Source organism: Pseudochaenichthys georgianus, chromosome 11, assembly GCF_902827115.2.
Source record: "Pseudochaenichthys georgianus chromosome 11, fPseGeo1.2, whole genome shotgun sequence".
NCBI lineage: Eukaryota > Metazoa > Chordata > Actinopteri > Perciformes > Channichthyidae > Pseudochaenichthys > Pseudochaenichthys georgianus.
In genome coordinates this window covers 29,524,647-29,541,477 of record NC_047513.1, presented here as the reverse complement: position 1 = coordinate 29,541,477, position 16,831 = coordinate 29,524,647, and the positions used below count along the sequence as shown (strand labels likewise).

Sequence of the window (16,831 nt, the reverse complement as noted above, 5' to 3'; positions counted from 1 at the left end):
CAATGAAAGGTTCTTATGCACACTCCTTGTACCAAAGAAGTGGCCCATGGAGGGTTGAAATGAACATAGTCATACACATTGACCCACAAAGGGTGGGGGGAATCATTTTTAGGAAGTTGGAAGAAAAACAAAACAAGGCTCTGTGCTGCAGTATTCAAAATACCATGCAATGAATTCACACACACACACACACCACACACACACACACACACACACACACACACACACACACACACACACACACACACACACACCACACACACACACCACACACACACACACACACACACACACACACACACACACACACCACACACACACACCACACTACAATTTTACCAACGACAATGCAGATTCAAGCAGGAAGACACACTCTACAACAATACATCTTTGTAAGTAAAGATTATAAGGACATCCGGTATGTAATATACAATCTCTCTTGTACTAAATAAAGATACTATTCAATAAAAAGAGCAAGAGTTTACAATATGAATTCTTTTCCAGAGCAGATGGATTGTGTGGGAGTCACATACGGATTCATACAAGAAACAGATAAATGCATTTGATTTGTCAGTCATATAGCCATATATAGGAGTCAATTCTTGTGTCAAAGTGGCCAAGGGATGTTAGAAAATGAACATAATAATATAATATACATTTAAATAAGCAACCCTACACTTGCCAAAAGGTTAGGATTCATTTTTAGGAAGTTTAAAGCAAAACCAAAACAATGCTCTGTGCTTCAGTATTTAAAAATGTTCACATTACTATACGATAAAGACACAATGTACATAGATATATCTTTATAAGTAAAGCTCAGGTAAGAAATAATACTATCTCTCTTGTATACAATGAAGATAATTCTCAATAAAAGGAGTTTGAGTGGGATTTTGTCCCGGTTTACAGGAGCAAAATAACACATTTTATATATTTGAAAGTGTAAAGGCAAAGCTATGGGCTCTAACTTTGCAAAAGTTGCCAATGGATCTTGAAAATGAACATCATAATTAACATGTAAACAAGCAACCCTATATGTTACACCTTGGCAAAGCGTGAGGATGCATTTTTAGGAAGTTTGAAGCAAAACAAAACAATGCTCCATGCTTCAGTATTCAAATTTGACCAATTTAAAATGCAAATTCAAGCAGAAAGACACATTCTACATAGATATATCTTTATAATTAAAGCTTATAAAGACACCAGGTATTACAAAACACCATGTCTCTTGTATAAAATAAAGTCACCACTCAGTAAAAAGAGTTTAGTCAGGGTTTACAGGAGCGAGATAACAAGGCGAGCGCTGTGCAGCAGGAAGTCAAGTTGTATCTCCGAACTGCGCATGCGCCGCAGCTCTCCTCAATCTAGCGCTGCGTTTCTCTCCTTAAAACGGTAAGCACGAGCTATTTTTATAACTGTGTTATTTTAAACATGTTTATATGTAATACACCAGCCGATCTCACGACACTGGCACTATTTTAAGCAGCGGATTGATGTGTATTTTACGCATGGGGTGCAGCGGCCGCACAGAATGGAGACGCCGCCGCCGCCGCCGTGCCGTTGTTTGCTGTACGTGCCGCCGCACAGGGAGACGTCATTTTGAGGGAGAGTTAAAATGTTACGAAGGGACGTACGGTTCACACACACACACACACACACACACACACACACACACGTAACCGTCACACTGTAAATGCAAAGTGGTTACTCGTCTCGGTGTGTATAGCTGGTGGATTTTAGTCCAGATTCACACATATAGTTACGCCCTTGCTTGAGCCATAATGGCTACCGTCGAGCCTCAGTGTGTGTGGATCTAAACGGCATTAGATTGCATACAGCGAACGTGATAACCCACGTAACTTTGACAATATAGAGGGATTTATCCGCTAAAATAATGCTGGATTTATCTTAAAAGTGACCGAGTGATCTACTTACCTCCATGTCAACTATCATCCCTTTTAAAGCATGTTTCTGTTCCACAACGTTCGTGGGTAAAGCACACTAACCGTTACATGTTCATTCAAAATCGGACAGTTTAAAAACAGTGTGACGACGTCAGTGGTTTAAAGTAACTAGGTTAATTTACTCAAGTCTTGTACTTTACCTGAGTATTTTCATGTTATACCACTTTATGTGTGTGTGGATTTAAACAGCATTCAGGCTTCGGTCCTGATAACCCTCTCCAAAAAGAGTGTTTTATCTGCTAAAATAATGCTGAATTTATCTAAAATGGGACAGAGTGATCTAACTGCCTCCATGTCAATTAGCATCCCCCGAAATTACGCAAAACTGTGGTTTCTGTTTCCAAACGCTCGTGGGTAAAATACACTAACCGTTACATCGTAATTCAAAATCTAACAGTTTAAAAACAGTGGGATCACGTCAGCATAAATAGGATAAAAAAAAGCTGATTTATTATTATTATTATTATTATTATTTACCAGTCGATATAGTGTTGTGATAAATAAAGCACATCAATAAACATTTTATTATAATTAATATTGCTAGCCTTAATTCAAACTGTTCCAGGGATGTAAACTAACTAAGTACATTTACTCCAGTACATTTGAGGTACTTGTACTTTACCCGAGTACTTTCATTAAACTCTACTCTTCTACTTTTTGGAAATCTATTTTGTACTTTTTACTCCACTACAATTATTCTACAGATTTATTTCCTTAATAAATTAGGATTTTGATACACAATACTTAGGAAACACTTTTAAAATAGGATTATTATTATTAGATTTAACCATCCAACGTTATATCTAAATAACTATACCATGAGTGGGTAAACAGAACATTAAGTGGAAGAGAATAAGTGCTGCTTTTGCTTGTTTACAAGTGTGCAAAGATGATATGAAGCCTATATAATGGTTTCTCATGTGACAAAAGTGATATCATGATAAGGGCTCTTCAATTTATCGATATTGTGATATTATATTTCAGTCGTTTTACTTACGTTTATCTTATTTAACTGTGTTTATGTAACCGGTTTATGATTCTGATTTCATGTTCGTATTCGTATTTCATGTTTTCTAGTTATGCTTCTTTATATGTGTTTCTGTGGTATAGATGTAACCATCCAACGTTATGTCTAAATAACTATACCATGAGTGGGTAAACAGAACATTAATTGGAAGAGAATAATTGCTACTTTTGCTTGACTACAAGTGTGCAAAGATGATATGAAGCATAACGGTTTCTCATGTGACAAAAGTGATATCATGATAAGGGCTCTTCAATATATCGATCGTTTTTCTTACAATTTATCATATTTAACTGTTTATGTAACCTGTTTATGATTCTGATGTCATGTTTCCTAATGTGTTCATCTCTCTCCAGATGAACGTACTCCTGGATAGCTGTCCTATGAAAGCAGCCCCCCCGTGCTCTCTGCTCTGAGCGTGATGGCGACCCCCGGAGAGGTGACGGTGTCCTTGGCCGAGGTGGTGATGGTGAAGGCTGAAGACTGTGACCCCGATGACCCAAACAAGACTCAGGTCATCCTCCAGCTGCAGCCCATCCCCACCGGGTATGTACCTCTTTATATATACCATCCATGGTATGTACTGAGGACTTATTTTTAAACATCATCATTTAACAAACACAGCTACAGGGATACCACCTTATCAGCTACCATCAGGTTAACAACAGTGGGACAAAGGAGACTTATCCTAAGTAGATAAGATGCACAGACGGTACCCTCTGGTCCCCAACCCTAAGAGGGGTCTCTAGGCCTTTATGTATGTATTCAGTTGGCCTGTTTCTTAGGATTTGATTTCTTATTGTGCAGAAAACATTTAAAATTTGAATTCAAGATATATAGCTTTTCTTTTCAATCTCACAGGATAAAGGCACGGTGAAGACCTGAACTAAACTAAACTCACACAGCCTTAATGCTAAACTATTTTCTTATCACAACCGAAGGGAAATAAAACAATGGCCAGGTGTTAGAGGGAATAATCACTTAATTTCTCAAATGAGAAGCATTCATATGATCAAGAAAGCCTTTCTTTTCAGAAAACGGTGTGAATTGTATTAAATGTTCCTTAAAAACAAGTTAAAACGTCGAAAGAGCTAAAAGCTGTTGGAGAAGGAAACATTGAATTTGTCCAAAACAAAAAGCCTTTGTAGTTTTATTTCAACAAACATAATACAGATTGAGATGTGTAATTAAAATGTCCTAAAAGAGTAATTCAATAAAACTTATCTCTGAGCAATATTCACAGGAAAGGATCAGATGAAAATGTTTAAAAATTGCCTAAATTTCACACATTTGCTGCAGTTATTGTGTCATTTTATAGTTTTAAATTGTATCTGCAGTGTTTTTGTTATGCATTACATTTAATATGAAATATTTCTCCCTAGTCAGAAGTAGTCAGTTTACTCAGAGGCTCAAGAACCACCGGAGAAGAAACATTAAACACACTTTCCTTTACAGAGAAGAATCTGCTGAAACAGACGCAGCCGTCATGACGGTTGAAGCACATGAAGGTAAGAGAACAGACAACAACTATATATTACATTAGAAAAATGTATATATTTATTTAAGTTCTGTGTCATTCTTTTAGAACAAGCAGACGGAGATGACGTTGAAATCGGCTGTCCCATAACCTGCGGAGACTGTAAAGCTTTGCTGCTGGTGAAGAAGTTTGTTTGCCCGGGAATCAACGTTAAATGTGTAAAGGTCGGTATTTATACAGTTTATATACAAGTCTTACTTAATGTTTAAAAGTAGGTGTTTGTTCCAATCAGAAATCTCCTTTTGTGCACGCAGCCCTTTCCAGAGCCTTGCAGACTGTTGCTAGTTTGTTTGTGTACATTATCAGATATGGGAAAAATACATTTGAGATAGTCTTAATTAAAGCGAATTGCAACTTTTGTTAGTTTTGCACTAAACGTCTACAAAAGCTCCACTATATAATATTTAATTTTGAGCTAAAATGCTTCACAATGACACATTTAAAGACTGTTACAATAGTTGCTATACTCGACTGTACACAGCTGAACGGCAACTAGGTCACTCAATAGTCAAACAGCAGGAAATAAACATGCACTACTTCTCGTGTCCCAGAATAACTGTGTCGCATTTCCTATTCCTGCTCTCTTTCAACACGTCAGCTTCAAAATGCATTATGCTGTTTACAACTGCAAGTGGATATGTGCTTACTGTGGCTGTAAAAACTATAACAACCTATTGTTATTTTGGGGCTAAAATCCCTGTGTTCCGTGTGAGTTTCTCTCTCTCTCTCACACACACACACCCCCCCCTCAACGCCTCCATTGTAACAGTCAATATGTAACACTTGAGCTTCTATTATGGCGCGTTTCCACTGCAGCGGGTAGCTCGCTTTAAGCGTGCCGAGCTGTGCAGGGCCTGTTTTTGGTTGCGTTTCCACTTGGCCTAGTACCGGCTAGCGGGTCCTAAGTCACAGTTTTTCTGGCCCCATAAAATCATGGTTCTAAGGCCAGGAACAACCAGGCTGAGTCGGGCTGAGTATGCTAAACTAGAGAGAGAATCGCTGGCAAGGGAGCTACAACTACAACAAGATGAACATATTTGACCGTGATTTAATTGTAATACACGTTTCAAAATGATGCCGAAGTAACAACATACTGATACCGGTTTGTAAAAACCATGAATTAATGCTTTGACAAGTCTGCAGACAGACGGCAGGCGGAAAACCCTTTTTAAAATGCTTGTTTTCTAAATGGAGATCGGCTAAGCTAACGTTATGTGCTCCGACCGTCCACACTCACAACAACGGCCTATCCAGACATTAGGGGTGTAACGGTTCACAAACATTTCGGTTCGGTACGTACCTCGGTTTTTATGTCACGGTTCGGTTCGGTACGTTTTCGGTACAGCAGAAAAAATTATCACAAAACATAACATATTTTTTTTTAATTATTATTAAACTGTGAATAATGTATTCACTCAAATAAATACAAAATATAATAAAATAAACATTAAGGTGCAGCTTTTCGATGAACTGAAATAATCTGTATTTGAACTTTACTGTACTAGCACCTAAGCAGCCAGTTTGACATTAGGACTTGCTTGTCATTGTATCTTCATGTTGTTTGAAAGAAAGATGAACTTGTCCACATGGCTGCCGAAAGGGCAGATCTGCTGGCACTAGCAATGTCTCCTGCTGTGGAGAAAACCCTCTCTAGGGACAGAGGTAGCAGATACAGCCAGGTAGCGCTTTGCTAACATGGCAACATAAGGATATTTGCCGTTTGTAATAGCTTTGGCTCGGTCTGAACTCTCTGCGAGTGGTGGAGGCTCAAATGCTAGCGGGAGTTGGGTTTGCACTTCAGTCTTTTGGTACCGGTGATATTCACGTTCGGGTGATGCCTTTTCAAATGAGTGTGCAAGTTTGATGTATTGCCAGCCGCGTAACCAATTTTAGTTGAACAATGCCGACAAACTTCAATGATGCTGGAGGATTTTCGAGCTCAACTTTATCTGCGTTCGCCATTTCGACAGTTCCTCAAATTACTGACTACATTTGAACGCATCCCTCTGACCAGCTCGTCAAATGAAATGACTTGCTCGCTCTATGACGCGTTGATCACAATGGGAGCAAATTACTCTGAATGCTGCGACGCAGCACCTGAGATTACTTCCAAGAAGTTGTTCACGTTCTCAATTTTTACGTTTAACGTTATATTCGTTCGGTACACTTCGGTACACACGTGTACCGAACCGAAGGGCCCGTACCGAATAATTTAGGTACGGGTATGTGTACCGTTACACCCCTACCAGACATAAATAAACCAGCGCCTGTATTCTCCATGACACAGGCAGTCTGTGGTTTGGACTTGTTTAACTTCTGTCTAGTTTCTGAGCAGATATGAAGAGCTGTGAGCTCTGAGTGCTAAGAGCTAACGGCTGTGTTGTTTTTCTGGGGCTCTCATTGAAGATGACGTCACGGCTCCGCCTACACTGCGTTACTATAGTAACTGCCCCAGTTCCTAAACTGTAATGGAAGCGCAGCATTAAAGTGAGCCGGGCCTAATAAGGCCTAACCAAACCGAGCGAGGCCTGCAGTGGAAACGCGCCATTAGTTAGCGCTCCAACAGATTGTACATTATAGGCCAATCAGAGCAGACTGGGCTCTGGTTTCAGACAGAGGGTGGAAAGAGGTGCTGCAGCACAGGCAGTATGAGAAAAATAAAGAGCTTTTTGAACATTAACATGCATGTGTATGAATGCAAAGCCTCATCAGACATAAGGAGTACAGTATGTCTTTTTGCTTTTAGCTTGTCTAGTGTTTTATCCGCTACACTGGACTAAATGTCTTTCCCCCCCCCCGCCAGTATGAAGACCAGCTGATCAGCCCCAAGCAGTTTGTGCACATTTCTGGAAAAGCCACTCTGAAGGACTGGAAGAGAGCCATCAGGATGGGGGGGGTCATGCTGCGGTGAGGAGACTGATGTCTGCATTAGAGCCGAAATCCAGGGTTAAATATTCGGAATTCTGCCTCGATGCTCTGAACACAACGTTATAATTATCACAGTCTGCATGCAAACGCTTACTCATACGTCTACAATAAATATGCTAAACCGTGATTTAAAGCTCACCTATCATGCTATTTTTAGGCAATAGCATAGGTCTCAGATATATACAAATAAAAAACATGTCTATGAAGTGTTTTGCTCAAAACACCAAACATATCACCCGTTCTAGCCATGCCTCATATCCCTCTATTTCACTTCCTGTTTCAAAAGTGCTGATTTGGAGTATAAAGCTTTAAAAAAATTAAAATTGAAAAAAAAGGAGGGGTCTGAGCTCATGCGGGACCCGGCAGCTACTGTCTAAACTAAATGCTGCCGTGATGAAACGCCATATCATGGATCATCAAGGATCCTCTCTGAAACAGTCTGGAGCTCAAAGGCTTTCTCTCTTGCCGGTTATACCACAAGGTGAGTTCCTTTCTACTTCCTGCTTCTTCACACACATGCTCTCCAGTACAGGTTAGCTCTGAGTGTTAGCCATGCTAATGTAAGCATGCACCGACCATATTACTTCCAAAACAGTCGGGCATTGTTTCTGATAGCAACGTTTCTGATTGGGCCGTGGGTCCACATTTCAGATGTTACGTCATAACGGACGCAAATCTGGATCAGCTCCGTTGTTCCCCGTTTTTAGAGATTTGGGTTTGGAGGAAAAGAGAGAGGGTTTTATTTTCTGACGCTTTCTGAGTGTATATCTTTATGGTTTACTGCACTTATTGTAATTTGCTTTGGATAAAATGTTATCTAATCTAATGCTTAAAGGTGGGGTCGGTAATTCACTTCAGAAACACTGTTTGTTATATTCCATGGAATGCTCTTAACATCCCGATAGCAATGAATATATGAAATGCTTTGACAATAAATAAATAAATCTGTGGAAGCCGTAGTGCTGTAAAATGCAGGACCAATCATTTGAGCCGGCTAAAGTAACTGGATGGCCTACCTGCCTGTCAGCCTTCCCTCGGGGCACACACTTACCTCGTGCCCTCATTGGTCATGTGCGCGTTCCTGTGTGTTGGAGGAGGGGCTCTGTGAGGAAGTCTGAAGGAAAGGGCAGATTTTTTTACGGCTGTGTACTTTCAAATTCTAGCGCACTCGAGCTGGTTTCTCCATCCTTACCGACCCTACCTTTAAGTAGATACATAATGTAGTAACATAGGTGCACTGAGCTCAGGAACACACCAAACGTTAAATATCATCGATAAAGGTTGCAATTCCTTTTGGTAGTATTGATGGGATCATCGGTGTCCAATTAAACATTGACTAACTGTCCGAACCCCTTCCTCATTTCTGCTCTCTAGAAAAATGATGGATTCGGGTCAGCTGGACTTCTATGAGCACAACACGCTGTGCACCAACACGTGTCGCAGCACCAAGTTCGACCTTCTGATCAACAACACACGCTTCCCCCCCGACGGCACAGGCACCTCCTCTCAGGGTGAGCACACGCGCGTGCGCACACACACACACACACACACACACACACACACACACACACACACACACACACACACACACACACACACACACACACACACACACACACACACACACACACACACACACACACACAAAAGCGATTTAAGACGGCAATAAAATACTAATTTCCCCGACATGATGAGCTATTTTGTGATTATCTTCTGCTGTTTTACACTTTTAGTTTTGAGGCATTGTTAAACCAGACTTGAATTATAAATATTCTTTAAATAATGATTTAGTGTTTCAGAATTATGAAGTATGTTCAAATTAAGACAAAGTATCTCAATTGAATGTACTCAGAATATTTAATATTGTTATGAAAAGAATGGCTTAGTAACTAATGGAAGACTCATAATGTCAAAATAATTAGTTCACTTATTATTTTCGCCTTTATATGTGGCTGCCAAAAATCTTCTGCGTGTTTTCAATGTAGCATTCAACAAAACTCACATTATCCTACGTCTTTATTGTTGTGCTTTTGAACGGTAATTTCTTATCTGTATGTTTAATTTGCCATAATGTGTGACGTACAGCTCAGTTGGTTCTGGGTAACGGCAGCACGGCGGGCGAGGACAGAGCCGAGACTCTGAGTGCCAAGATGGACTGGATCACCAGTTCACTGGAGGCTGCAGAGAAGAAGGAGACCAGCGAGATCTCAGGTCCCACAGAGCACCCACTACTCAGAGTTAATATCACCATTACTTCATTCACAGATCACACGTGTGACTTTGCTGTGTTTGTGTCTCCACAGAGGACACGCTGAACTTCTGGAAGGGCATTGCTGATGTGGGTCTGCTGGGAGAGGTGGTGACCAACATCAGCACGGAGCTGCAGGAGCTGCTGAACGGGGTGAAGCAGCGCAGGGAGCCGGCGGCCCTACAGGACACAGGTACACAGCATCACGCACTAGGGCTCTTCTACATCAACATGTGTCCCCTCTTCTCCATGTCTCTTCTACATCAACATGTGTCCCCTCTTCTCCATGTCTCTTCTACATCAACATGTGTCCCCTCTTCTCCATGTCTCTTCTACATCAACATGTGTCCCCTCTTCTCCATGTCTCTTCTACATCAACATGTGTCCCCTCTTCTTCATGTCTCTTCTACATCAACATGTGTCCCCTCTTCTCCATGTCTCTTCTACATCAACATGTGTCCCCTCTTCTTCATGTCTCTTCTACATCAAAATGTGTCCCCTCTTCTTCATGTCTCTTCTACATCAACATGTGTCCCCTCTTCTCCATGTCTCTTCTACATCAACATGTGTCCCCTCTTCTTCATGTCTCTTCTACATCAACATGTGTCCCCTCTTCTTCATGTCTCTTCTACATCAACATGTGTCCCCTCTTCTTCATGTCTCTTCAACATCAACATGTGTCCCCTCTTCTTCATGTCTCTTCTACATCAACACGTGTCCCCTCTTCTTCATGTCTCTTCAACATCAACATGTGTCCCCTCTTCTTCATGTCTCTTCTACATCAACATGTGTCCCCTCTTCTTCATGTCTCTTCTACATCAACATGTGTCCCCTCTTCTCCATGTCTCTTCTACATCAACATGTGTCCCCTCTGTGGAAAGAGACTCTGAAAGTTTCAGGAACAAAGATTCTCTCTCTTTTTGATCCATTTCTGAAAATGAGCTGATCAGATTTTGGCCACTTTATGATGTCATAACGATGTGTTGTCTTGTGTAACCATCAGCCAATCAGCACCCAAGGTAACCCCCCCCCCCCCTTATCACCTGAACCTCCTCTAGAGCTCCATTGAGTTCTTTGTAACCAAATCTCTCTCTGAGGGGCGTGGGGAGGGGCTCCTTATTTTCATCTAAAGTAACAGACAGAGAATCAGCACTTTGGAAACATGGCTGAAACAGAGGGGATTATGGGTAATGCTGCAATGATCTGTTTGCTGTTTCAGCCAATCAGAGCTCTGTATATATCTGAGACCTGTGATATATTGATGGAAAACAGTGTAATAGGGGACCTTTTAAGGACGCTTTAATAAGAGCCGTGTGTGCATGTTCTGTGATTACGACCCTCTGCCTGCCCCGTAGTTTGAGAGGAAGAAAGTTTGGAGTGAGAAACTCCCTCAGGGATTTTAGCCTTACAGACCATTTACATGCACTAAACCCTTTATAACACACGACAGGAAAAATCTATTGCCAGCTTTAGAAAAAACATGTATTTAAATCTCGCTCCAAAGTGCTGGACAAGGACTGAACGGATGATGGGTGAAATTGCCAAAGACCAGAAAGCCTTTTCAATGTGTGACTTGTGTACGGATCATGAGTAAATACTTAGTGTTTGAATGTTTACCCCGGCTGGATTTGGTCCTCCTCTCTGACTGACTGAGTGACCTTGTGATTGATTGCCGCACTGATCCCAGATTCCTGTCTGGTAGAGGTGGCGGTGCTCAGTAACCTGGCTCAGGTGTTCGGCCTGCTGGACTCAGTGAAGAGGATCGTGGAGACGAGGAGGCAGCAGACGGACCCGAGCCAAGAGCAGGTCCTCTGCACGCTCAGCAGTGAGTACACGCACGCGCACACACACACGCACGCACACACACACACACACCTCTTTACATCCGATCACATTAGATAACATGTACTACTATTTACAAGTTCTAAAACACGACTTCGTGTCTCCAAATAATGTTACGGTATATCGAAAGAATGACTCAAATTAATTTAGTAAGACAAATGAATTGCTTTGAATAGTAGCAAGGCTGCTAGCAATACATTAGCCATGTTGCTAACGACATATATATATATTATATATATATAAACAAGCAGATTAATCATCCTGTTTATATAAAAATCAACAGACAGAACATATGTTATCATTGTCTCTGTTGTACAGTTGGTTTGGAAACAAATGCAGTGTGTGTGTGTGTGTGTGTGTGGCCTAGCATTACTATCCTTGTGGGGACCTAAATCTGTTTACACAGTCAAGTGTGGGGACTCGCCTCCCTTATGGGGACATTTGGAGGCTCTGAGAAAATCTGAAAAACATCCACTTGTCCGCACATGATGCCACTCTTGATACTAAATATGACAACAAACAGAGATGACATTTCAATTGAGTTTAATGTGTGTGTATGAGATTAGGCATAACAATTTCCAAATATCACTATTGGCACGTGCAAAATCTGCTTTTTAGTAATGGAGAAAAATTATTTGTGATCTTACGATTGTTTCTTGTTTATAGAAGCAGATCGATCGTCCTGTCAATTGTCTTTGCAAATAATAACACTGTCTGTTGCCACTATAAATTATTGAGTTTTATGTGAGTTTTGAGATTAGACTTGACATTCAGATACATCTCAGATAAGTACTGATAACAAATATTAATATTAGAAACATGAGCAGTCTGATAGTTAATAAATGCGCTGACGTTGTGATGTGTGTAGACCTGGAGGTGCAGCTGGAGGACCAGAGGAAGCAGCAGCATGTCCGGGCTCTGCTCTCCTGCCCTCAGCCCGCGGCCAAAACAAAAACCCCCCCTAAGCGTCCGCCCAAACGCCCCCGCCTGCAGAGACCCGCCTCCACCAGCGCCACCCTCCTCTCCTCCTCCATCACCCAGCAGCAGACCCTGCAGCCCCAGCAGTTCACCGTGCTCTCCCCGATTTCCCTCACCTCCATGGGGCAGCCCTTCACCATGGCCGGCCTCTCCTCCTCCAACACCGTCACGCTGCTGTCCGCCGGCTCGCAGCTCTTCACCCGCTACATGCTGGCCGGGGACGGGAAGACGGACACCATCACGCTGCACCCGTCATCCGGCCTCACACTGCTGGGCACCGCGCTGCAGGACTCGGGGCAGCTGGGCACCATGGTGAGCCCCGTGGAGCTGCTGCAGCTCACCCAGCAAGGGGGCGGAGAGGGGATGGCCCTCGAGGGACAGATGGTGGACGGAGCCATGCTGGTGCATCAGGAGGTGACTACATCTTGTTCTTTGCTTTAGAGACTAGAGAGGGATAGAGACTGTTCAAGACCTGAACTTTTTAAAGAACATCCATAACCAGGCTGTCCGCGGGGTCTTAAAAAGTATTACAAGTTGATAAATCAATTTAGCGAAAATGAAGGCTATTAAAAATTATTAAACGGCATTTCCCAAGGTATTACATTTTGTAGCTTGTTTTCAATAAGTCTATAAATGGTCCAAAGAGGTTGAATTCTACAGTCTGCCTGAATGTAATCACGGCGTAGGTGTGTAGTGTGATTCTGTGGAGTTTATTTATGGCATCCCGTTGGATTTGACATCATCTGAACACAGTGGCGAGCCGTGACTTTTATACCTAGGCCCTCTGACCCCCCTTCCCTCGAAAAAAAAGAAGAGTTATTACATCACAGCGTCGACTTCAGCGGAATATCAAAACAGCGGTCCGGGGTGCAAAACGCATCAATGACAGCGACCCTCTACCACACAAACAACACCATTTATATAAACACCTATCCTGACAGGGCACCCACAGCCAAGTAACAATTACAAATGAATGAAGTCGGCACGGCGGCCCACATTGAAGATGAGTTAGGCCTACCTTTGATGACAAATCACTGAAACACAACGTCCATCCTCCTGTCCTTCTGGATGAAGCACTTGCGGGTCATTCAGCTGATCCTTTGCCACTCCAGTTTATCATTGGAACTCAATCTTGAAAATGACTCTGTTAATAATTTCGCAACGATGTCATCATCACTGTCACTGACATGAGCCATCATGAACGAACTGATGCTAATCATAAATCTATCGATCAATCTATCGATTAGATTTATGATTAGAAAATAATAAAAGTAGGGTAGACATGTGGATATTATCCGGCTGAACAAAACGTGCATTTATCTAACAGGTTCGTTTTCCACAGACCTAATTTCGAGCTATTTTCCAAAATCCTATGTGTAATGGAAATGTCTGTGTAGCAATGCAGTGGGAGTCACCGACTCAGGAAGGAGACACGGTAGAGCAGGAGCTTTGATGTCAAACACTGAAGGTTTATTTGGAATTACGGCCGGAGGATTCACATCACAAATCAGAGCAGTCACGGTGCACGGGAGAGTTGCCACGTCAATTCTGGAGAACCTCTCTCTTGTTAGCCCATTTAACTGGTTTCAAAGAGAGTAGTCAACATATCTTGATAAGAATCAGAATAGATCAACTAAGCCATGTAATAATTGGCAATAGGTAGTTGGATCGGTAACATTTGCTAGCTAGCTTGTTAGATGGGTAGCTGAGGTAAGCCAGCTAACTAGGTATATAGGCAAACAAATAATGACCATAGGGGCACTGAGCTGCCATCCCCACCATACGTCATCTCACATCATTCAGAGCTGATTGGCTGTAAGTACGTGTGCCGCGAAAAGTGTGGTGTGTGAAGAGGAGACGAGAGAGCATGCGAGAGAGCTGCAGTGACGCGTCCTAAAACCCGGAAGTAAGCTGCGCATGGCTTCCCTCGACAAAAAAGCAATGAGATTTCTCCATAGGATGTTAGAAAATAGCTCCAAATAAAATCTGTGGGAAACAAACCTGTTAGATAAATGCACGTTTTGTTCAGCCGGATAATATCCACATGTCTATCCTACTTTTATAATTTTCGAATCATAAATCTATTGATTAGATTTATGATTGACAAAAAAGTAATAGAGATTTTTGTCCAGAAGGATAGGCAAATGGACTTAATCTTCAAGTCAAGGTAAGACCGCAAGTTTATTGCTAAGTGAGAACAATTCAATATTTAAATGATACAATTAAAAAATGTGGGTATCCTTTTGTTGAACTGTCTGTTTAAAATGAATTGAAGCATCAGACAAAAAAAGCTTTTGAAAATAATATTATATTTTGATTTAGGTCAAAATATAATATTTGTAAACCTGAAGAGTCGGTGCCAGTGCCTCACCAGCCATGCACCTCACTGCAGAAGCTTATAGACATCTAAGTTTTTTGTGCCCCACCACTTTTGTACATATAAAAACGCCACTGACGGCGCAACACTAACGTAACTCTGATCGATATTTTCTGTGACTGTTTTCCACTAACAAGGCCTAAGCACTGCAGAGCCCATATCGTGTTCATGTTAGTGTTTACTTCCTGTCTGTCGTCTTCTGGTGATTTATCTGCAGTCCAACCTCTTTCCCTTTCCACCTTGATTTTCCTTAGCACCGGTCATTATTTGGCTTAGCAGCAGTGTGTGTTATCGAGTATTATTATAGAGATTTCCAAATTGACCAATCAGAATCGAGCATTCAACTAAGCCGTGTAATAAATATATATATATATGCGTTGGTTACAAGTGTTCTTTTAATCACAAAGCTATGTGTTACTCTGGTTGTGTATGAAAAGTACTATATAAATAAAGTTTGATTGTGATTCTTCAGGGCGATGTGGGACAGGAACACACGGTCATCGAGATCAACCCGGCGCCCATGGAGCAGGCGGTGGGCGTGATGGAGCTGCAGCTGAGCGGGGACTCGGGTCAGGACGCCATGATGATGCAGACCGGCATGGAGGAGACGCAGTGCCAAATGCAGGAGGTGCAGACTGGGGGGGTGGAGGGGCTGCAGCTGGACGCCAGCGGACAGCTGTCGGGCATCCAGATCGTGGTCATAGAGGACAACACTCAGGAAGAACACACGGACAAATGAGACTCTCTTATTTTATCCCGCGGACTGTCAGACTTTAAAGACTGAATCTCCGAATCCAATCTTTGCCTTGGCCTAAGACCAAGCTCTAGGGGAACAGTCTACCTGCCAGAAATGTGAACCCGGAAATGTTGAGTACCCCACATTTTTATGTTGGAATGCAGTTTTGAGATCCCTAAAACGTTCACATGGACCCAAATTCATCAAAAGCAGTCCCCGGGAGTACAGGTACGGCCACTTCCTGGTTACAACTGCTCTGAAAATGTCAGAAATTAATTCAACATCCTCAATAACTATTGTATGCTCATTAATGCTTATTAATGCAACTTATGCTAATTTAGCATATTGCCCAACTTGTGAAAGTTAGCTGGGGACCCGTACTTTATATTTCTTACATAAAAACGTTGGGGTACTCGACATTTCCGGGTTCACGACAGGACTCTATGAGCTGGTAAATAGACTAGTAGTCACAGCCATTTTTCGTGTGTGTGTGTGTGTGTGTGTGTGTGTGTGTGTGTGTGTGTGTGTGTGTGTGTGTGTGTGTGTGTGTGTGTGTGTGTGTGTGTGTGTGTGTGTGTGTGTGTGTGTGTGTGTGTGTGTGTGTGTGTGTGTGTGTGTGTGTGTGTGTGTGTGTGTGTGTGTGTGTGTGTGTGTGTGTGTGTGTGTGTGTGTGTGTGTGTGTACATGATCCCTTAACATTTGTATTGAAACAAAGAGGCTTCACAACAACAAATATTCTGTTGCTTATGTCAGTTTTGCATTTTAAGTACAGTTGCTGTTTATTACTTGAAGTATTAGTAGTTTTGGCTCCGATTTCTAGCTGTTATAATGACATTGTACTCATCAGGTTACATACTAAGATGGGGCAGAACAAAAATCAAGAAATCTCACAAAAAAAGTGTTTGTGTGCCCTGTACGATGATTCCCAACATGTTGTGTGTTCACTTGCGGTTTTATTAAAAGTGCTGGATTAGAATTTCCTTAAACATGGTTTCCCATCAGGTCCATTTGCTCCATAGCTGTGAGGAGACGGATGTCTGATTCGGCAAGAACATGTTAACATAATTACCGTGGGTACAGATTTAGAGCTAAAAGGAATACTTCATCATCACCAAAAGGACCATTTGTATATCAACAACTCTCCTGAACTCTTGGAGAATAGTTTCTTACGTGCTTCGACAGTGAACGAAAAATCTCCAA

The 16,831-nt window shown here is 41.9% G+C and overlaps 1 protein-coding gene across 3 annotated transcripts; it reads left to right on the top strand.

The window, feature by feature from the left end:
• Positions 1-1,309: 1,309 nt before the first annotated feature.
• gmeb1 (glucocorticoid modulatory element binding protein 1) lies at positions 1,310-16,179 on the top strand. 3 transcript variants are annotated; one of them, XM_034095235.2, is made up of 11 exons: positions 1,310-1,389; positions 3,342-3,531; positions 4,441-4,493; positions 4,571-4,686; positions 7,326-7,429; positions 8,825-8,961; positions 9,536-9,661; positions 9,754-9,891; positions 11,401-11,523; positions 12,409-12,932; positions 15,368-16,179. In XM_034095235.2, exons 2-11 carry the CDS (start codon positions 3,407-3,409, stop codon positions 15,632-15,634), a joined length of 1,713 nt encoding a protein of 570 aa, XP_033951126.1. In that variant the 5' UTR covers positions 1,310-1,389; positions 3,342-3,406; the 3' UTR covers positions 15,635-16,179. The 3 variants fall into 3 exon arrangements, with proteins under 3 accessions (XP_033951126.1, XP_033951124.1, XP_033951125.1); XM_034095233.2 differs by having other exon boundaries at positions 11,386-11,523; XM_034095234.2 differs by lacking the exon at positions 1,310-1,389 and having other exon boundaries at positions 2,438-3,531; positions 11,386-11,523.
• The last annotated feature ends 652 nt before the right edge of the window (positions 16,180-16,831 follow it).